General features: G+C 43.7%; 1 protein-coding gene across 1 annotated transcript; it reads left to right on the plus strand.

The window, feature by feature from the left end:
* The first annotated feature begins 4,668 nt into the window (after positions 1-4,668).
* SLC66A3 (solute carrier family 66 member 3) lies at positions 4,669-16,442 on the plus strand. Its single transcript, XM_056343965.1, has 7 exons — positions 4,669-6,506; positions 8,886-8,968; positions 9,441-9,510; positions 10,114-10,171; positions 11,418-11,538; positions 12,717-12,758; positions 14,667-16,442. Exons 1-7 carry the CDS (start codon positions 6,364-6,366, stop codon positions 14,753-14,755), a joined length of 606 nt encoding a protein of 201 aa, XP_056199940.1. The 5' UTR covers positions 4,669-6,363; the 3' UTR covers positions 14,756-16,442.
* The last annotated feature ends 7,283 nt before the right edge of the window (positions 16,443-23,725 follow it).

Genomic DNA, 23,725 nt, shown 5'->3' on the forward strand with positions numbered 1-23,725 from the left:
ATCCATGTCAGGTATGTTTTTCCCTCTTCAGAAAACTTTGCGTTTGATTGGATGAATTCCTTGAAACACAGATGCTTCTCCAAGAAACTCAGAAATTCTGCCAAAGGCTGGAGAGGTGCTTGCAGAGTTCTGTCACTCACAGCCCTCTTCTGTCAAAGGAGACTGACTGCAGCTTGTAACCTTCTCAAAGCCTCTCTCAGAAGCTGTCTGTAACCACAAAACCACCAGCACTTAAATATTTTCCAATTATTGGGGGTTAGAGCCTCACCTCAGCACAAGACTTTTATGCCAGGTTGACGCAGCAAAACCACCACAAATGGCTCTTAACTGTCTCTTAACCTGGGGAATGCCCAGAGGAAAGTCTCAGCTGGCACATACTGCTTGATAAATTGCAGCAAGAAGTAATCTGAAAATCTACAGGCACAACAGCTATACAAATTATGAGATCTGGCTTCCCTCTGTGACTTTGACATGATCACTTCAAACTCTATTTTCTCCATTTACTAATGACCAATTGTCATCACTGGATGTATTTCACACTGTGAATTAACAAACACATTCATGCAATAACTTACTTCAACTACAGGTACTGCTGAGAAACAAAACAGATCAATGATGTAGCACAGAACCATCTGCAACTATCACAATGCTTACTAGCAGTTATATGATTATGTTTCTTAAAAGCCAAATGGACTGAAAACACAACGTTTATATCAACCCTTCTACAGCAAAACTTAACAGAATGCTGACACACTGCTAGTAGTGTATTACCACAGGGCTACTCAATTGCTTTTTACTGGAAAACATAAAAGCCAGAGGGTGAAACCAGTACACGGCAGTGTTTCAGATATGATGAGCCAACTATCTTCTTTGCTGGAACACGCATGATTATACTGTAGCTGCTCCTCAGCACTGGCAGATCCATTTGCATTCTCTGGGAGGACTGTAAGACCTCTAGCAAGAATGCAGGAAGCATCATATAGCAGGACCTTAGTAAGCGCTGCCATAATGTACTCACACTCTCAACGCTTAGTGGAACAGATGTAAGCTTGGATCTAGAACAACATCAGTTCCAGACCCAAATGCTACAGCTCAACCTCCTCTCTGGGCTACAAGCTCAATGCAGATTTTCTACATAAAAAGGGCAATTCCAAATGTAATATAAAAATCAATTGAAGGAGTCCCAGTACAAACTAGTTAATATATTTTCCTTCTCTTTTGCTCTTCCTAGTTCTGTGGCTTTCTTAGGTTTTGGGTTAGGTTTTTAGGTCTGTGTTTGGTATTCTAGGCTCTGTCAGTAATAGTTTTTAGCTATCCATATTACTTTAGATAACATGCCATTACCCAGAATGGCCTTCAGTCAACTGAATAAGCCATTCCACAGAGCAAACACTGAGCCAACAGGCTTTGGGGTGGTTTTCTTTTTTTTGCTTACAGTACTTTCATTCAATTTGTGATGTTTTTGTTCAGCCCAACATCAAGTAAACCTTACATAAATACAGCCATGTTTTCAGTTTGCCACAAATATATATAACATACTGCACGCAAAACCAACGAACTGCATGCAACCTCCAGCCTTTGTTTTATACTCCTGTCACGCACACTTGTACAACATAACCTCAAACGTGAAGTACACAGGGATCCATTGGACTTCAGTACAAGGAAGTTCTTCAAAGCAGAGCTGAAACACCGTCATTCTGCCACCGAGGCATCTCTCACCCCAGAGATAACCTCCCGCCTGCCTTATGGTAAGCTTGAGTGACAACTCTGCATCAGTCTTACTACTCAAATCAACAGTAAAACTCCCAGTCATCGGGCACCACAAAAGTGTTCGGCAAGTACAGCCGAACACAAAGAGTATTTAAAAAAAAGTCATCCTTTTTTTTAAAGTCTTGGTCATTTTTACCTTTTCACCTTGACGCCTCCAGCGACAGAACTGGGCCTCAAATGTGCATCTTCTATAAGGACTGAAGTAGCTGAAATCACAGTTACGTTGGCCAGAGGGGACCTCTGGAGGCCTCCAGGCCAATTCCCTGCTCAAAGCAAGGCCAACGCTGATGTTAGATCAGGTTGCTCTGGACCTGGTCCTGCTGAGTTGTGAAAACCTCCCGAGACAGCAACTCCAGAGTCCCTCTGGGGCCCTGTTCCAGTGTTCAGCAGCACTCCAGGTGTGGTCTCACAAGTACCAAATAGAGAGGAAGGATCACTTCCATAAACCTGCAGGATACGCTCTTGCTAACACAGCCCCAGATGAAGTTGTCCATCTTTGCTGGCAGACCACAACGCTGACTCATTCCAATTGTTGTCCCTTAGGACCCCCATGTCCTTTTCCTTAAAAAAACTTTTGATCCTGTTGGCCTCCAGCCTTTACTGATGCGTGGGGTTACTCTGTCACAGGCTGCTAGTTTTATTACACTTCATCAGAACTTCAACCACAACTTTCCACAGATGAAAAATGGTCAGTCGCCTTGCAGTAGTTACGACCAGTTCTGTCAGCACCCTCAGATGCATCCCACCTGGTCCCACAGAGCAGTCCAGTTTGCTCCTGTGGTCCCCAGCTCCACCTTCCTCTATCATAGTTGGTATTTCACTCCCTCTGACTGCGCTACTAGGCTCAGGGAACCTGAGCAGCCTGTGAGCAGACCTTGATAGTAAGAACTGAGACCAAAAAGGCACTGAGCACCTTGGCTTTTCCCACCTCGTTATTAAGTATGTCCCCTGACCCGCCGAATGGTGCGTGCCTATTTTCCTTCACCTTTCTTTGCTGTCAAATTAGGGAAGCTTTTCTTGGTGTCGTTCACACTCTTTGCCAATTTCAGCTCCAACAGAGCTTTGGTTTCTGAACTCCATCCCCTCATGCCTGAGCAATGCTCTTGTGCCGGCTGCATGGCTCGTGCCTGCCTGCTTCCATCTCCCAAGCCCCCCCTTGGTGTCGGTTCAGCCAAGCGTTAGCCATTCAGCCAAGCTGTTCCTCTGCCATGCCTGCTCACATTTCACCTCACTGGGCAAGCCTATTTTTGTGCTATGAGCACGTTATCTTTGAGCATCAATGCACTCTCCTAGCCCCCATTGCCCCCCATGGAAGTTTCCTGAGCAATCCTGACAGACCAGACCCCTGCACAAGCCAAATTCTGTTCTTCTGAAGCCCAGAATCTTTATTCTGCTACTTGCTTTTCTTGGGATCTTAATTCCAAGGTGCTGGAGTCACTGCTGCCAAAGCTGCCCTTGACCTGTACGCTGCCTACTAGTTCCTCCTCATTTCTGAGTAACAGATCCAGCGTCTGGGTCAAAAAAATGTTCTTGATGCCCCACCAAAACTAGACTTTTACCCCAACGGGGTGGCTCCTCCAGATGTCAGAGCAATTTTACATTCCCAAAGAAGACTGGGCCTACAATCATGAGCTTTCTCCTAGTGGTTTAAGGCTTCCTCTTCCTGATCAGGCAATTTACAGCAGGTATCCCCACAACATTCCCCAAGCTGGTCTCCCCACCGATCCCGACCCCTCAGATCTCAGTTGGCTTGCAGCTTGCTCCAAAGCAGAGGAAAGCTCCAGGCAGAGACACTTGTTTGTGTAAAACACAACTTCCACTCCTTTCCTTACCTGCTTTTCCAGAAAAGCTTGTATACTTCCACCACAGCACTCATCATGAGCTACGCCACCCTGCCCCTGCGGTCCCAAAGAGGTCACAGCTCTGCACCTGTGATGATACGTCCAGTTTCTCTGGTTTCTTTCCCAGGCTGTGTGTGCATACACGATGTGTTCACACTCCCCAGGGCAGGCAAGCAAGCTTCCTGCAGCCTGCTCTCCCTGGCCAACTCTGTCCACAGCAGCCTTCCTCCACACATCTCCCACGGGTTGCCTCCATCCCCACAGGTTCTTCAGTTGTGGAACTTCCTTTATTTTAACCTAGAGCTTAAAATGCCAGTTAGCCATAAAATGAACTATTCTGTTAGCATGGTAGGTTGTAGAAATAATGAGCAAGGGAGCACTCTGCATTCCTTGCAACACCACAAAATTCAAGGCATTATTTTGCTTAAAACCTCAACTATGGCAAGCCAACATCATTAGCGGGGAAAAAAATTCTGCTTTGGCTTTTTGTCTTTGGTCACTACAGAAAGATTATTTTCCTTCTCTATTTTTTTCAACAGGAATCATCATTTGCATTCCTATTTAAGGTGCAGCAGCATCAAACCACTGCCCATCTGCTGTGAAACAGGCAAGTTGCACAGTACATCCGAATGTAATGAATTTATTCACTGAACTGTAAAGTATTCTGCTGCAACTTACCAAGTGTAAGTCTGAAATCTGATATACAACTAAGTAATTTAAACAGAGTAGGAAGAATTTCTTGTGCTCTTCCTAGATTATTTTTTTTTTGTCCAGCCACTCCGATTGTCTGTTCCATTCCTAAGGTGCTACTGAAGCAAAAGTGCCTAGCAAACAGACACAGAACAGCATCACTACCCCGACAGGACAGGGGAAGAACAGTAAACCATTTTGCTTCACTGACTGCTTGCAATTCAAGGCAGGATATATTTTTTAAAAAGCTGAAATGTTGACTGAAGGTGAATGTTTCATGTCATTTTTAAATATAGATGCAGTTGAATAAAAATAGCTCATGAATCTGCCTAACAGTTTGAGGTCCATTCAGCTTCTTAATCACTCTAGTACGACACAAGGCAGTGCACGTTATTGGTATTTTTACAGCATTTTATTGGGTTAGCATCCACACTAATACAGATACACAACTTCTACCTTACCTCTTTCTCTATTACTCTCAGATTATCTGAAATGGCAGACACATCTACACTTCAGACATAATTTTAAATGTGATAACTTCATCTTGTGTGATGGATTACTCAACTCTCTTTCAAATACAGGATACTCCCACAAGGCTGAGAACTCAGTTTATCACGAAAATCTTGGAACAGTTAGTATTTTAAGGTAACTTCAAATTTTCTTTGCTTCTTTTAGAATTTATTGTCTTTGAAAAGCTTGATTAATTTGAAACAGTTTTTAAATTAAAATTCTGTATTTGGAAGGGGCATTCATTTCAATCAGAGGTTGGGGATTTTATGTACTCCTACATACCTGCTTTTTTTTTCTTTTAATGACGGAATTACACATAGGGCAACACGGTTTACAAATTAAGCGTTAGTAACACTGTTTTAAAACACAACTTAAAGGTACATGGAATGAATGCAATAAACTTATTTGTCAAATCGTATTATCAAAACCACAGAAAACAATTTGTGAGAAATGCAAATGAGCTGGAACTAAACCGTGTTAAGGAGTTTTAGTCATATAGAAATACAACTCCCATTACAACGAAGAAGAGATTTTATGCCTGTAAATAACCCCTTGTGTTAAAGCAACTACGCTGTAGGTAAAAATCCGAATTAATGCTGTGTCTTTGCCTCTCTTGAGTAGTCCTGACCATACACAGGCATGTGAGAGCCAGGGTTCCGCATGCACGTGATCGGTACAAAGGTATATTCTTTGCGTAATTGCTCTTACTTAGTTCTGACAAGCCAGTAAGTACAAAAGCATTAAAAACCACGGTTTACTGTTTTTGTGTGTAACTGTGTGCCGCGGGTAGGTGTACGTTCCAGGGGAGCACTCAGACACGTTTAAATGTTGCTGAACCTCCTTTCTGCGCAACCCAAAGTGCTGCTGGCAAAGCTAGGCCATCCCTACCGCAGGAATTCGTGGCGATCCGGAGTAGAACCCAAGAACCACGCCAGCCAAAGCACTGCAGACTCCACTTCGGGGGAGAAACCCGAAATCCAGCCGACAGTTCCAAGCCAGGAGCCGGCCTATGCCCCTCCGAGCGCACACAACCCACGGCCAACCCCCCACGCCAGCACAGCACCTGACCACGGCGGGTTTCTGGGCTGTGTTTGCAGCCACGCGTCACTGCAGGCCCGACGCTCGCGGCTGGGCGCTTAGCGTTTCCCAGCCCTGACGCCGAGGAGCGCCAGCGGCGGGCAGGCCCCAGCCGGCGGCAGGACGGCCACCCGGCGGGCCCGGCTCCCCCGCCCCGCTCCCCCGGCCGCCGCGGCGTGCGGCAGCGCCGGCACCGGGGGGCGACCGCCCCCACACACACCGCCCGGGCGGGTGCCAGGCAGCGCCCCACTCCCGAGGAAGCGGCCCAGCAGCGCCCCGCGGCCGGGCCCAGCTCTCCTCTCCCCGCGGGCGGAGCCGCCTCCACGCCCCACGCCCCGGGCAGCGCGGGCGCCGTGAGCGCTCCGCGACGGCTGCCGCCGTGCCAGCGGGGCCGGGCCGAGCTCCCCGCCACACCCCGCCACGCCGCACCGCCGGTGCCCCATCGCGGGCCGCCGGGGCTGCACGGCGCGGCGCGATGGCGCCGACGCTGCTGGACCTGGCCCACTGGAGCACCTGGGCGGTGTGCGCGGTGATCAAGGTGCCGCAGCTGGCGGCGGTGCTGGCGGCCCGGTCGGCGCGGGGGGTCAGCGCGGGCAGCCTGCTGCTGGAGCTGGCCGGGTAAGGCGGCGGCGGGGGGGACACGCGCAGACAAAGGACGGGGTGGGGGCAGCACAACATGGCGCCCCCCGCCGGGGCGCGGTGGCTGCGCGCGCAGGCAGGGGGCCCACGGCGGGCGGGGCGGGGCGGGGCGGGGCGGGGCGGGGCGGGGCGGGGCGGGGCGGGGCGGGGCGGGGCCGCCTCGCCTCAGCGGGGCTTCCCTCAGCGGCGGCCGGGGAGGGCGCTGGGAGGCGTCGCTGCGGCGGGTAATAGTTCCGTTCCTTCCCAGACGGCTCCGGTAGGGCGGGAGAACGTGTCGAGCGGCTGCTTGCAGGGAGCAGCGCGCAGCTTGTTGCTCCCTTCGGTTATAAACCCGCGCTCCGATGCATGGTGGTCACCCCCTCCCGCCGGTCGCCCTTGCCCTCACCGGGCGGCGGCGGGAACCTCCTCTTCTAAAGTGTTAAGGGAAACTCGGCTTTTTTAACTTGCCCAGAACCAGCCCAGGCCACCCATGTAGCTGGAGACAACACCGACTGTCGGGTTTAAGCCGTATGTTTATTAAAGGGTTATGAAATGGTCCGTGTGCCCTGTTGTGCAGGTAATTGTACAGGTCAGACAGGCTTCTTCACCCAAATGAAACATCATCAGTCTTTAAGAAAATCATAAACCATGTCAAACCCCAAGGATTTGTCCGTCTGTAGTAAACTTATATGGGCTAGGCTTATTGAATCTTGCTTAAAGACGATTGTATGGAATGAAAAATAGACTGCATGCACGTACATTCAAATGTGGGTACAAGTACGTGAGAGAAAATACCTTGAAGAGCCGTGCATTTACCAGACTGAGGGATGGAGGTGGCCAGAACATCCAGCTGGATAGATGGCTGCTAGTTCTCTGCACCAAGCTAAAAAAGGGCTTTTTAGTTAGAAAAATCACCGCACAAAAATGGCATGTCATTTCTGAATGCTCCTGTGCTTCGTCTTCAGCGAGGGGCAGAGGTGCTGCCCCTGGTCTGGCTGTGGAGGCTCAGGCGTGCAGATGGCTTTCTGCAGGGAGCTGTGCAGGATCCCCATGGGCTCTGCTGTGGCTGTTTCTCCGTGGTGCTGAACCCCTGTTGTTGCTGTTTGCCCTTAATACACCTCAGAGTAAGCCAGCTGAATTCTAGTTCCAGCAGAGATAACTTACGCCACAGCCCTAGCCAAAAAGTGGTGGTAGCATTTTCAAATCATTCGTGTGCATTGATGTGCATTAAAGAGGCTTTCTAAGTAGTGCTTCAGATGAGCATGGAGAAGCCATAAATGGCTCTTCGAGCACCTGTGTGATAACCACGGTACCCACAGCACTGCAGGTTCTGCACCTGCTCTGGGCAAAACTATTTTGAAAGGGTTGCAACAAGGCTTTTTTGAAACATTTATTTGGACTGGTTGTTTATTTTGTAAGCTGTTTATCCTGCAACCTGTAAAGACTTTGAGTCCAGCTGCAGGGAGCTTTGGGGCCACTGGTATAAACTGAGATGGTGCTGCAGAGTCAGCATGCAGTGACCTGGCAGAGGAGTGACACAGAAGCATGGTGCTGATGGCAAGGAATCTAATTTGACCCTAAAAGAATTAAGACTTCTAGGAAGTTCAGATATTTAAATTCTGAATACTGTAAAAACCAGTTTCCTGCAAGGCAGGCAGTTCCTTATGCCATTTTTATATGCTGATGCATATATGCCATCAACTTTTCCTTACAGAAAACTATATCCTAAGAGCCCTTTCTATCTTCTCTGCAGCCTTGAGGTTTCTGTGTAACCCCATGGACTTGCACGAAGGTTGAAGAAAGTAAATATGATAAAAGTTCAATTCCTTTTAGGTACTAGATCATGGAATACCAGGAAGGAGAACTGCCATTGTTTGGTGCACTTAAGAGCAGGCTGTCAGTCTGACCAGTACAGCTACACTGGGCAATCTTGTACCAGTATGTATTCTAGACAGCTTGGAAGGTGTTTTCTACTCCTGTAAAACTTGCTTAAGGTATAGATTGAACTACAGACATTAATAAACCAGTTACCCCAGAGATGCCAAGGCAATTGCAAAGAGAAGCTATCTTCTACATCTGGAAGCCTTTATTTTATTCTCATCAGTTGTAATTAATAAAATTATGCCTTACACACTGTGACACAAAGACCTTGACAAATGGTGTGGGCAGCTCTCTACATCTTACTCTATTTGAAGGTAACAGAAACATACTGCAGAACATCAGGCTTGCACTTTGTCTTCATACTTGTTTGACCAATTTGACAGCAGGGGCTGCACCTATCTGGAGCCTTTTGGCACAACCAAAACAGTAAAAAAGAAGTTGTGAAGGAGCTGTCCCGTCCCTTTGTGCAGTCATGCTGTTTTGTGTCTTTCTGTTCAGCTTCCTTGTGTTTCTGAGGTACCAGATCTATTATGGTTACCCTCTGCAGACATACCTGGAATATCCCATCATCATTGCACAAGGTAATTTTTTAAGCTGTGTTTTGGAAATGGAACAGGGCTCATTCAGCACTCCAAGGCTCTGCATGTGGGTACAGTACTCCACTGCAGTGATGTGAATCCATTGAGCAATTCTAGTTGGAGCTGGGGGGGAAGAGGGAATGAACATCTAAAATATAATTGAATTTTTATAGATTTTATGAAAATGCTGCTCAGGTGGATCTGATTAAGAGAGAAATTAATACACACACACAATTGCAGTGTAAGCTCATCCTTTATCCAGTTACTCCACATGGGAAAGAAACATTATAAACACTCCAGACTCTAAGAAAAGCTTCATTTTTGAGCTTGCAGTGTTTTGGAAATCAATCAAATCTGAGAGATAAAACCTCTAAGAAATTAGTGTCTGTAGACATGGTGCCCAGTGGAACCGCCAAAGATTGCATTTGGGCCCCTTCTCTCCATTCTGTGACAAGCAATCTTGTGTTTATTTCAGATGTCATTCTCCTTTTGTTTATTCTGCGTTTCAGCGGAAACATGAAACGAGCTTTGTTCTATGCAGTCATGTATCCTTTGAAATCTGGGAATTTTGGTTTATGTAGCTTGTTTGGTAGTTCTTTGCATAGCAGCTATGTCATCATTTGTTTGTGCTACTATTGTAAATCATTTTCAGCCACCCCTCAACATGCATCCCACATTCACATGCTGAATTCTGGGACCACAGTAAAATCTCTAAAAGAAGCAAGCTTTACATGTAGCTGTCCTTTAGAAGGCCCACAAATGATATGGAGTAAGACCAATTCTTAATTACATATTTGCTAGAGATGCAGGGTGGAAATGGTGAATCTTTTTTCTTTGATTCCTACCCATGCAGATGGTACAGCAGTGTTTGTGGGGCTTTTTTAATAGGACTTGGGCTTAAATCTCGAGTCTTATGCTTTGGGGCAGGTCTTCAGAAACTCCAGGCACTACCTCACCAAAGACTGTGGAAAATAGGAATACTTAAGTGTTTCAACCAGTTCTTAATATGCTTTATCTAGATTGTATAGTCTGTTATAAAGTTTCAATAAGATTACTTCCAGATGTTTAAAAAAATCGAATTCCCCAGGAGTTTTGAGAGCTCTGGTATCCTAGACTTTTCAGTGCTATGAAACTTAACATAATGTAAGATTTGGGGGGGGCTGGTACATGCTAATACTGCGGAAGTGGATAATAGATCTGGCCATGGTAAGTGCTGCATGATTATTTGAAATTAGGTCCTCATATGAAATGACTTTTTTTCTGGAAATCTTTATCAGTAAAATCTCTCTTTATATTTGTCCTTTAAAGGGTTAATCTTTTAGGTTAGCTTTCAGAACAACCAACCAGTTTTCAAATACAGCTGGTTCTCACTTCTGTGAGTAGCTGGAAAACATAGGACTGGCAATAGAGACTCTATGGGGGGAGAAAGAAGTATGTTCTGAGGTAAAGTTGTCAATTGTGCTGCCTTAATTAAAACTGCCAAAGGTTTAAGATGTTGCGAAAATATGAAGATGTTGCAAAAATATTTCCCCTCTAGTCATAATGTCATAATCCTAATTAATAAACGTTTAACATGAAGAAAAGAACAGAGCAGCAGTCAAAGCAGTTGAAACAGGGAATGTTGAGTATTTCACAAGATCTTTTTCCCCTTTAGTCCTGAAATTTTGCAAGAAAAATATCATCTGATAATGCCCTACATAGGTTAAAGATGGTCTTTGTCCTTTTTATCAGAAGAGAGAAAGATAAAATGTAATTGAGATGAACTGGAGTTGCTAATGCAAAAGATGATAAAAATGAGGAGGAAAGCTTCTGAGACCCAACACCAATTTACTTGCAAGGGAAATCTGTGCGTGGCACAAAGACCGTGCGGAGGTCCCCTCTACCCACTGCCTTTGCAAAATCCCCCTTAAGAGGATGGTAGAGTGAATAGTCCATTCCCTTCATTGTTTTTTCCCACCAATTGGACTAATTTTCCACACATTCTTGTCAGTTTTTGCATTCTTTTATGGTTTACTTTGCCAGACATAATGGTAACAGATGGTCTGAATCAACCTTGCTGTTTAGACTAGATCAGCCTCTTTTTAGCTAACTTTCTTAAACAGTTTTATGTAGCAGGTCGAGAGGCTTTTCCAGTTCTTTGCTTCTTGCTGTATTTGCCTCTATGAAGCATTTGCCAACAGCACTAGCAGTTGTCATGCTGTTGTCGCTTCTTTCGGAGCAGTACCTCAGGAATCAGTCCCTTCCTTCTGGCAGCTTCAATTTTTTGCTTCACGGTTCCTTAGTAAGAATGCTTTGGTTGCCAAATACTGAAAAAGTATCTCATTTAGAATTAAAAAAATAGAAAGCTAGTCCTGGTTCTTAGTAAGTTACATACTAACAGCCATAAGCTAAGCACTCAGATAATAAAATGGCAGAGGCAGAGGTTTGTTCTCTTTTTTTACCTGCTTTTCAGAATTTGTGCACATTCATCAGTGCGGCCAGTAAGCTGGCACAGCTGTTGTGTCTCTGGCAGACAAAAGATTCTGGACAAGTGAGCGCCTTGACCTGGAGTATGTCTGCATATACCTGTGCAAGTAAGCTATGGGCAACTTGGTGTGAATGGTGGAGTTTTCCTTTTTTAAAGCCGTATCTCCTCTTTCAGTAGGTCTTTATGACAGTAGGTAAAAATCTTGCCCAATGTAGCTTCCCTTAGTTCCAACTTCTGAGTTTCAGATACCACTGCCTCCTGAAACCAAGTTTTATTATTGGCACCAACGGCACTTTGACTTAGAAGACATGCAGATATGGTCAAGGGAACCTAATACAGTTGAAATAACTGAAAGAGTGTCTTTAAAACGAGCAGATTTCAGTGTTCTAGGATTTAATAAAATTACTAGTGACGTAGCATGAAAAGGTGCTCAGTTTTGAGTTAGACAACCAGACAACGCTAATTCTGAAAAGTCACCTACAAATAAATACACACTTAATGCTAAATACCTTTAACTCTATGACTATACGTAAATGCATTTCTCAATGGAGGAGGATTTAGGAGCGTACCAAGAACAGTGTTTTGTGCAGTTCATGGATTAATTACCTAGTGGTCTGCATGAGCAGTTCTTCTACAGCTCTTTGTCCGAAGTCATATTCACAAAGCTTGTTTAAAATAGTCTTCCTCTAAAACATAGCAGTGCTGGCTCTATTTCCCAGTGAAACAAATGTTTTTAAGTCATTAGAAGTTGTGGTAAGTTTGCTGAACAATGCCAATAAACTTTGTAAATGGTTTTATTCTGCTGCAAATGTGAAATAATTAATGTTTAGATTTGTTGTGGGAAGCATTGCAATTTCCTCATATTTGCAGAAGCCTAAAAGCATGCATGTGAACATTGACAATGGTTAAGTCACGCTAACTTAATTGTGGGTGTAACTTAATTGTGGGTGTAACTCAGTATCAACTATTGAAGGAGGGTGCTGAACAGAAAAAGAAGCAGTGAACTCTGACCCCATCCAATCTAGTGTGATAGATACCTAAAATTTCTAATTACATCACTGATTTTCTCATTAAAAAAGACCCTTAATACAGTGTCACTCAGGTTCGAGAGCTTGATCTCTGATGCGAAAATAGTGAAGAGTGAATGCACTAAAGGTGGGAATGTCTATACAATGTATACTTCCATGCGAGCGTATCCTCTGTTGAAAAATAGATAGTTCATCATTTTTGAAGGTATAAACTTGTCATATCTAGTCCGCTAATCAGAATTCATTCAATTTACAGCAAGAATAGTTACAACTGTAATGACTACAAATGATCTCGCAGGTGAGTAAAGTACGGAATCGCCCGCCTCTCCAACAAAACAGCTGCCATGGTAGTTTTTAGCTGTTTTGTAAAAGCAGTGATCTGGTCACAGAAGAACAAACCATGAGTTTGTCCGGTGAGTTAGCACAGTGAGGGAAGGAGATACTGCTAAAAAAGTAGCACAGGATTACAAATCAGTCAAACACCGGGAGAAAAATATGCTTATGCTTTATCAGATAGTGCCAAGTGGTCCAAAACCCATTATTTTTTTCAAAAGGCAAAAAGCACTACAAAATTAACTTAATTATGAAAATAGCCAGATAAAGCATTAAAAATCCTTAATATTTAAATAAATAAATAATAGTAAAATACAACTTTTAAAAATCTGTAATAATTGAGTGATAGCTTTTCAAATAGTAAGTGTTTCCTTATTGTGGGGTTTGTGCATGAAGAAGTTCTAGAAAACTATTCAGAGTTCAGCTAGTATATGAATAGTTTTAGGCACAACATTCAGACTGTTTATGACAGGTTGAAAATTAAATGGTAGGCTGGTATGAAACTCACAAAAAACTGGCTTCAGGTATATGATTTGCAGCTGATTTCACTATAAAGCAAATTTATTTAACAGCTTCTTACTATCCTGACAAAACTGAAAAAGCTAAGGAGTGAAGCAGATTTTTCAATAAATGGTTCGAAATCAGTACTCGGTGGATTTAAGAACAGTAACAGGATCACACTTTATTCGGTGGCTCCTTGTTCTAGTCAAAACTGATATTTCACCAGAAACATGATTTAAATGGATATTTTTTTTCCTTTAAGCAGCCCTCTGCAGCACAAGGCTCTGGTTTTACATGTGGTTCAAGTGGCTCTTTCACTGGCAAAGGAAGTCCCTGTTTCAGTTGCTTATTTCCATCCTTGTGCTCGCTGCTTTCTCTTTGCCAGAGTTAAGGGTTTGTGGGGCCATGCAGTTAACTGCATCACCACAAAACTGGCTTAATGCACGTGCAGAAATTTAATCCGGGTCAGTTACTGAGTCAGTTCACCCACAGCTACACACTTACACTGATGAGAAGCAAGAGAGGTATATTGAGGGGAGAAAGGAAGGGAGAGGAACACCATCAAAGTAAAAAGCTGGCTTTTCCAAGTAAAGCTGGCTCGGGTTAAAGCTGCTTCTTAACACATACACAATACACTTCGGAACATGGGAGAGATGGCAGCAAACACTGATACTGTGCTGCTCTAACGGAAAATGTTTCCAGCTAACTTCTAACACTGAACACTTCAGCACATTCATCTTAGTTTCATACACATGTACATTGTGTACATTTCTGTGAATATTCCACTTACCGAGTGCGTATCAGATACACCTCAAATTGTGGTCTCAAGGCAGAGATACTATGCTTACTTTGGTTTTAAAAACATCTGAAAGTTAATCAGGATACTGAAAAACTGTTTTTTTCTCAGTTGTCAGATTTCCTCTCATTAAGGTCTGACAGATACAAGTATTTCCTGTCTCCCTGAAGTCTAAACGTAACAGATGGCGGTAGAGAATAATCCTGTTTTTATAAACACCACATGCAACTAATAAAGACATGTGACCTGCGACTCCCAGTTTAATTTTTGGTGTAAATACAAATATATATGAGGCTTGTACTATTCTGCTGGGGTTTTTTCACAAAAGAATTAAAGCTACTGTAGCGTATTATTTTCAGATATCACTTGTAAGTGGTAAATGCTCTTCTCTGCTATATTACTGAGAACTTCTGGGTTCCTGAACATGGTAATTTAAACTAATTGACTGAAAAGAGTTGCCGAGTGGCAACCAGCCTATTCGTACAGCAATGAAGGTTTACAAAACATATGTTCTGAAAATTACAGCAGGATTTTTCTTGTTTCCTTTATGCTTACATGATTTTTTTTCCCTTTTAGTTCTCATCCGTTTCATAACCATGCTCATTCTCAATATTTGGGTCACAGCCACAGTCCTGCACTACAGGAAGACTAAAAAGACTGATTAGAAGACATCCATCAGCACGCACCACAGTTATCAAAAAACCCTGATACAATTATGTTTAAACAACAGAAAAAAGGTTGAGGAAGCTCTCTCTTTCTTAAGCCTAGTATTTATCCCTAAGCGTGCTTAGTACAGTCATGCTTATTTTCTCTTAGAAACAATTCTGATAAGATACTTAATTTAAGCAGCATATTTTTATTGGTAATTTAAGACAGATTTCACTGCTATCACATTTTCTCTGGATGTTTTTTACTAAGCGAACAAGGTATTTCATATTTAGATGTTTATATATTCTTGTATCACTTCAGTACTTTCTGGTTACATATAAGCAATTTTTTCCGATTATACAAGAGCAGTTTTGCACCAACATATCAACTCATCTCTCTGCGTCTGCTGCAAGTTTGAAAAACAGCAGATGTTTGTTGTCTTCTTGCAAGCAACTCAATTAACTATCTGTTGTTAATTAAGTTCAACATAACTATTTTTAGGATGAAGAAAATCTGAATCAAGGTCCAATCCAAAATAAGGTTCTAAATGTGTTTGACGAAGTCACAAATTCCAGCTGGGATCGTAGCGCTTACATGCAACACTTAAATAGTACAGTTTATACAGCTGATAACAGGGTACCCATGGTCGCTTTCTTCAATATACCCAGGTTTTATTAGGGTAAGAGCAAAAAATCAGCTATGAATTCTTTTTCAGCCTGAGCTCTTTATTCACTGAACATACTGGTTTAGGAACAGCAGTGACTAGAATGTCTAGGAATTAATGACACTTTGACCAACAGTTAAAAATTGTGTTCAAGCAGAAGTTCCTGAACCGATACCCAGAGCCCGCAGACACAAGCCACACAGACCATGACCCGTTTACACGTGCACCTTGACGCATCACAAACTCATCTCCAGTGGTGTCAGGTTTTGACGATACTGCTCTGTGCTTTGTTAGTTTTTAGCCTGTCTTGTGCTAAGCGTGCTGTCAGACGTTTACATTTTTACTTTGGAGATTCTGATCTATTTGTAATAGGTATACGAAAAAAAGGAAAAGGATATTGCTGAGAACTATTAACGGGGGATTTTGCTTTTGAAAGTAATGCTATTCCAACCAGAAGTTACCGAAGTAATCACATAGCTTGCCTTCATTACCCACTGTGTTCTCCAAAATGAAAAGATAGGCCTTTCAAAAGAGTTTTTACAGTATTACTGTTGATCAGCATGTTAAAACCAAGGCACCCTTGATCCTGACACTCCTGACTACTACGGGAAGACTGCACTGCCCACAGTCGAGGCAGGTTTTCCTTGCGACATGCTAAATAAATGGACTCACGCAAGAGTGGGATCTGCAAAAGCGGATGTTTCCACCAGTGTACACTCAGCAGACGGGGACCTTCACCATCAGAAAACATCGCTGCTTTGTAAACTCTCATTTACAGCAGGAAGGGGTGGGAAGAGCTATGTCTGTGGACATACCATTTAATGTATCTCACATTACTGAGAGCAAGTTCAAAGATGAGCTTTTTTACTGCTCCAATAAAATGCATAAATGCTTCTGTGTTAGTTGAGACAGTAACTGTAAACATCCTGATACTGATTTTTCTAAAGCTGTGTAACATAGATGAAGCGGTCTAAATGGTGGCAGGTGGCATGTGGTACCTTTTCCAGGCCGTATTAATAAATGCTATTCTTCATGACGGATTAATGGCATGCTTACAGTTAATTTTTATTACCTTTAATTTTTTATTCTGTTTCCATATATGGAGAGAAAATGAAATATTCATTACAGGTCATTAACGGGCAGCTTGCACCTTGATGTTTGAAATGTCAAGCCTGTAAATTATCCACCTGTAAAATGCTAAAGAGCCGCAGCATCTTAAAAGGAAAAAACCACACTTCTCATCTCATTTTTTTAACTAAAGCTTCATCTTGATAAAGAAAGATTTGTGCAGAGTCCAAGCCCTCTCTGCTACTGACATCTTTCATACTCCTGAGCGATGCTGCAGCGAAATGAGGACACTTCATTTTCGGTTTGAGGATCAGCACTTTAAAGTTGGGTTTTTTACGCCATAAAACTCTGAAAATGCATTTAAATAAAGTTCTTTACAGGTTACTTGACATATTTCAAATAAATCATCTTGGAAACCTGTGGGGGGAAAAGAGACAGAGGAAAAGAAATCAAGCTGGGCAATTCACAAGCTTAAGGTAAAGTAGTTTTGTTGACTTGGAAAGCTGGATCATGAGTTCTCATTCAAGCTGCAAGAGACACGGTACAAATCAGAAGGTAGCAGTAAATAGTTTTACACATCCCACCCCCCCCGCCGAGAGAGTGATTTCTTTCACTTTCGTAAGGTGGGTGTATGCTCAAGTCCTGGGCAAGCCCCGTGAAAGCGCAGAGCCTGTGCTTTTCCAGTACATAAACCATGATCCTCTCAGCAGCCGGATTACAGGCAATAGCTTTAGACAAGGTAGACAGGGAGAATAAATCTTGTTAAACTTGTAATTCAACAGTACCGGGGCGGACACAAGCGAGTTGTTTGCTGTGTAATGCAGCAGCGGCCCAAAGGCAGGCAGGGAAAGCACGGTGGATTTATTGCAGTGTGTGTAAGCCGGTAAGCAGCTTTTACCCACAGGGCAGGAGGGAACACATCTCCATTCACACACCCTGTAGAAGTGCTGAATTACACAGTCGGTGTCTAATTGCACCGGTTCACAACATGCTCACAAGGTAACGCAGCCTGTCCTGTCCTGGCTGGTGGAGTGAGAGTCCTGTCGGGGCTTTCCAAAAGTAGCTTTCTTGCCCGTGAAAAGACAAGATCTGAATTCTAGTACAGCCCACTGAATAACCCCACATACCTCCAGCTACAGATATGACTAACTACGGCTGCGCTTAGCCACAAAGCTCAGTTTAACAGTATGAAAGAGAAAATGTTTATCATGAGATTTGTTATCCACAAAAAAAAGGATGAGGGCGATTCCAGAGACAAGAGGCTGCAGGCCTGGATTTGCGGATGTAGACAGTCAGGCCTGGAATTGAGGATGTAGACAGTCAGGCCTGGAATTGAGGATGTAGACAGTGGAAAACGTGTGTCATTTACTTTTCCCTGTCCTCAGTGAAAAGAAACGTATACAAATGTAAACCCATCATCTCTCCCTCACCCTATGGGCCTCCTAACACCTGTAATTTTGCAGAGCAGAACTAGGTAGACAAATGTTTCTTTTGTGTCACTCCGATCCACCAAAAGATGTTATTTTTTGGACTGCTCAGAAGTCCCTGTCCCTGCCTGACCCCTGAGCAGCTTCTGCTGGCTTAAGTGCATGTAGCTGCTCCCTGCTAATCCGAGCTAATGGAACAGGAGAGGGAATGGGGTGGAGAGGGACACACAGCTCAGCCACTGGAGCTCAGAAGCTGGATTTTAGAGCAGTTTGACTCTTTGGAGAAAGTCATTCACAATTAGCTATAAAGTTCCAAACTGCTTACAACTTGCAGAAAGCCTTCATTCACTCCTTTAAAGAGATAAAATTACTCTTCCTTCACCAAATAATCTTTATCCCTTTAAGGACATATGTAATATGGGGGGGGGGGGGGACGACGACACGACACACGGGGACAAAAAAGGAGGTAACATCTCAGAGCCCACAGGAAGAACTACTACAAGTGAAAAGCTACACAGAGGTGAAGATCAACTCAAATGACGTAGTTTCCCAGCCATGTATTTTCTATGATGATAGGTAGTAATTACTTCCCTGCTAATTCTCCTCAGGCTGGTTTGTTCCATTCCCTTCCAGATTCTTCGGTACTTGATATTCGTATTTATGTATGAAGCAAAACATGAAATGCTGCCTTCATCACTAATAATAGTCTTAAGGATATTCCAGTTAGGGATTTGAGGAAGCTGGAAAAAAAAACACCTTAAAATGGGATTTTATTACATTCTTGGTTTGTACTGATTTTTATTTGCTCGATTTTGAGACAGCTCTCCAAGATACTGATGAGTTCTCAGAGGACATGGTTGTTGGGGTCAAACAGGTGCCTGGGAGCCACAATAAACATCACCACAGGAACCTACCAGCTCATCACTTGTGCTGGTTCCCATTGCGAGTCCTTGGCAGTCTCACAGACCGAGTCCTGATGGACCTCAGATGTTTCCTGCCTGATGGCAAGACAAACACATACACATCTTCAAGTTAAAAGACATCAAGTATTCCATTCTGCCTTGGAGGTGGTTTGGGGCAAGTTTCATCTCTGTCTTGGAAAAAAATACAGTCTTTGAATCAGGGATAAAATAAGAAGTTCTTCACATGATACTTTTGATGAAGTTTAATTTGGGATACCTAAAGGACAATTTAAATAATTGTCATAATTTTTTTCATAGCCTGCTTTGTTTCATTATTTCAGCTCATGATGTTCTTAAATTGCCAGCAGCCTAAACAAGTACTTCTATATATATTATGTGTATTGACTCACAGGAGGGGAGCTTTAAGAGGGCATATATCTTGCTTTATTTGTCAAGTATTCTGAGAACTAATTTAAAGGACAGAACCTGCATCAGCCTGGAATGTAGCAAGAAAAGTTAGCTGACAGTGATTACGATTCAAATTGAATGGCAACATCGCTACATGCTGAACATAAATTCTACTCACCACCATGCTGTAATTGCAAGTCACTTCTGCATACGCCTGCTCTGGGATGTACAGTGTTTTGGCTTTTGATTTGGAGGCCTTGGCCAGTAGTACCAAGATGCTGACCTGTCTCATATTATATGAAAAGCGTAAATGGAAGAACACACTTCCTATGCCTCCGTGTCCCCTCTGCCATGTAACTCAGGACTCTATAATGAAGCACAAACCCAGCTTCTGTAAAGAGTATTTTAAGTTACTGTAAAGAAATTCTATTTACTGTAAAGAAATTCCTTCACCTTTGAGCAATTGACTACATACAGATTCTACTGAGCTGACTTCCAGCACAGTGACTTGAGAGATTTAAAATTGTTTTCCCTGAAATGCACATCGAGACTTAAAAGTCTTCACGGTCTCTCTGAGCTCAAGGATATTTTTGTCTCTTAGTGTCTGTTTGTTTTAAGCTTGCATGTATGCCCGCTGTCCCAGTAACAACCCCCCCATTGCTGCAGCTCTGTGATACATGAAGCATGCAGGGGAGCTTCCTTAACATATTTATCAAGCTCTTCCATTGCTCCAGAGCAGACAAGTAGCCACACAGATCCTGCTGAAGGGGTCGCAATATGCTGGACAACATCATGCAGATGGGTGAGGCCATGAGATCCAGCAAGTAGGTGCAAGTCCCAAAGCTGCAGCCAGACCTGCGCCTAGCTGCAAGGTCAGCTTAGAGAGCCTGCTTGGAAAACAGAACACAGCTGAGGTAAGAGACAAGACTAGGGCCAGCAGGTATGAAAAATGATTCAGATGGTGGGGATCCTGGCTCCTTCCTTAACTGTTTGCAGGCTATTAAGTATCTCAGATACCTCCCAAAAATGTTTCCACCAAGTCACTTGTAAATAAAAAGCAGCACAAATCCGAGACACATTGCTAACACGGCAATTCAGTGCTTGAAGTCTAAGCAGTCAGCAAGCCAAAAGAAGAGAGGATTGGCAGCGATCCCACCAGCCTGATGTACTTGCTGGGTGGCCATGTTTACCAAGTGGTGCCACAGCATCCCGGGCAAAAAGAATCCTGAAGAGCTAAGGGCGACGACTAATGACAAGAACCAGATGACCCAAGAGGCACACCGGCACGTGACAATGTAAGGCTACATACAAGTAGGCTCACACCTGCAAACAAACGTTGGAAGCCTAGACCTCAAAACTGGGTGACACAACTGAAGCATCACATGCAGTTGCCTTGGCTGTGAAAGCATTTCTGCGAAGCTCCTCCAAGCAACCTAAAAAGAGCTCTGGGGACATGAAATTGCTGCACTCTCTGACCGTTCTTTTCAGGGTGAAGATGTGCCTTTCCAGATTTCTTTAAGGTATGTAGGAAGAAATAACTTTGTAATTTTGCTGCCTTGCACTGTGACTTTCATTTTGAAAGACCACGTTAATTCTGAAGCTTCTGTGAGATTACTGGAGCAAAAGTATCAGTGTCAAATCTAGCTCCGCACTTGCAACAGTGCCTATCTAGCACTAACTTGACTTTCTTACCCTTACGCTTTCTGCCTAAAAAGGGGCAAAGACTCAAAACTTCAATCTCCATAATAAAGCCTGGTAATCAGCATCCCTGTGATAATAACCTACAGTTCCTTTGAGTCCCCACTCCTTGGAGCTACAGTTTTTACAGTACGCTTTTCCATCCATGGCAGTAGTTTCTGGGGAGAACGAGATTCAATGTGTTTAAACGCAGTGTTCTTTTCTGCCACATGTATCTAGTAGGCTCATCAGATGAGCATGTCTGAGTACATCATTGCCCACTTCATAGGTAATTTCAACAAAGAACACAAATTAGTTCAGAACCACTCCATCGATATATTTTAAAGAGGTCCAAAAGAAAACGCCTTCCCACTCTCAGGAGGGATACTTCAAAGCAGCAGGCAAAACCCCATGATCCACGGGATGCTGATAATCCCTTAAGAGGTTTATAGGGTCGTCTTAAAAAATAACGTAGAGTGTTTTTAATTTAAACTGTAGTATATGCAGAGAAGATGGTCCACAAAATATTCTGAAGATCAACTGTAAGGCAATGAAAAGGCACCAAGCCTGTCAGAGTTCAAAGAGCATCTGGATGATGCTGTTAGTTACATGGTTTGGTCCAGGGGTCCTCAAACTTTTTAACCAGGGGGCCGGCGCGCAGATGCAGTGGCAGGCAGTCATCTGCGGCTGTTTGTTTTCCTCCCCAACCCCCGGCGGGGGGAGGTCTGTAAATACCGGGGGCCGGACTGAGGACCCTGGGGGGGGGCGTAGTTTGAGGACCCCTGGTTTAGTTTTAGGTAGTCCTGTGCAGAGCAGGGAGTTGGATTCAGTGATCCTCATGGGTCCCTTCCAACTCCGGATATTCTGTGATTCTATGAGAAAGTTAATGAAACACTACTTTAACGCAAATGCCAAGGCAAGCTATCCAGGACTGTGAGGAACACTGAAATACTCCAGTTCCCTGAACTGGACCAAGGACTATTACGTTCTCCTGCCTTAGAAACAGAGTGAGGAGGTGGTAAGGGTTTGTAAGAGTCATGCAGGCAAGAAGTTTGTTTTCATGCAAGTTCCCCCTTTTCACAGCAGCATCCCAAACAGGACCTCACAAGCACAGGATGGGTGAAGGCAGTGCAGACCAAGACATATAAATCCTCTTCCAAGGATGATTCTCTCAAAGCTAGATGGGAAACCAATAAATTGTAAGATTATAAACAGAAAAGCCCAAATTGCTAATCATCATCTGCCACTGCCTGAGAAATCTGAGAGAAAGCACATAATTTCCAGTGGCAGCTTTCCTGGCCTTGGTGACTTGTGGTAGCAAGAGATTTAGACACTTGCAGTAAAACTTCAGCGATTCAGCAACGTTTTAAATTTGGCCACTGTCACTGACTGCCAAGATACTTGAGTCTCTTGCACGTTTCCAGGTCCTGTGTGGTACTATGGGCCATGTCATGTTTCGGTTACAGCATCAACCATGCTAAGAAGCACAAGAACGACGTTTCCTTCAGTATACAGATTTGGTGCTGGACTGCTGGCAGTGCTGAGGGGTTCAGCTTTGGCAGGAACGACGAGAAGTAGGAAACTGTAGTACAGAACTCAGGACAGAATTGGAAACCTCCTTGCAGAAAGGTCTTTGTGACAACTGACATGTTAACTCCGATGGGGTCTTCCTGTCCAGCTTCTGTCCTGGTGAGCTCTTGGATGGGAACCAAAGATCAACCTCCCTACAAGTGTCTTGAGCTTCTGGCTCCAAGTTTGACCCTTGATTTTTTCAGGTTAATTTGCAGCTTGGTTATGCTAATATGTTTACTCTGGTGAAACAAAAGGACTTGCAGTGAGATAATTTGTATAGAGAAAAGTCACCCAGGCCATAAAAATGTCCTTTTTGCTGGGACAGCTGTTACAAAAAGAACATGTTAGAACTTCAGTGACTTTGAAGAAAAATATTCCTTGGTTCAGGAATATGCTCTTCTCTCAAAAATTTTAAAAGGTTACCACGAGACAAGAAGGAAACACCACGATCTCCAGGAACGAATGTTTAAGAGCTCTTTGCATTCCATAGATGAGCAGATGGAAGCTCTGTCTCGAGCAGGACAAGTGAAAAGAAGAGCAGCTTTGCCTTTTGTGTCCTGGGTACCAAACAAGGACCGCGTGGTATTATACCATTGGCCAAATAATCTCTGCATTACAGCTCAACACAGCCCACGCTGTCCCTTTGTTTTGGGAAAAACTGCATGAAGGAAGGGAAGCTGAGGAGTCCTACGATACTTCCACCCCTAGAGGCACTGAAAACTCAAAAGCCTTGAGGAACCTATGCTAAGTTAGCCCTGCTTTGAGGCAGAGGTCAGACCAGAGGACCCCCAGCGCTCCATCAGCCCATATTGTTCTATGATGCCCTCTCAATACACCCTGCTGTATGCATAGCTAATCGCTATTCGTACAAGTACAGAATGTATAAAATGCGGCTAGTAAATACTACAACACAGTACATTTCCTAAAACGTCAGGCTTAACAGCGCCCCAGGAATTCGCAGTAAATGAGGGCGAGCCAAGGAGAGGCAGTGCAGCAGATCCAGCCCCAGCACACCTGGTGGCCTACCAAAACAGCTCCCGAGGAGCCTGCGCTTCCTCCGCACAGTCTTTGCTTGGCTTCCTTTTGAGCAACCCTTGCCTTCTCCGTATCTGCCACAGTAGCTGCCGATATATTTAAATATTTCAATTAATTACCAGCTTCTCAAGTTCAGGAACTATTTTACCTTACTCAGATAGTTTATTTAAAAATATATATATATAATATTCTCCAATTCAGAAAAGGATAGAACTTCCCACAATGTAACATTTT

Source organism: Falco biarmicus, chromosome 6, assembly GCF_023638135.1.
Source record: "Falco biarmicus isolate bFalBia1 chromosome 6, bFalBia1.pri, whole genome shotgun sequence".
Lineage (NCBI taxonomy): Eukaryota > Metazoa > Chordata > Aves > Falconiformes > Falconidae > Falco > Falco biarmicus.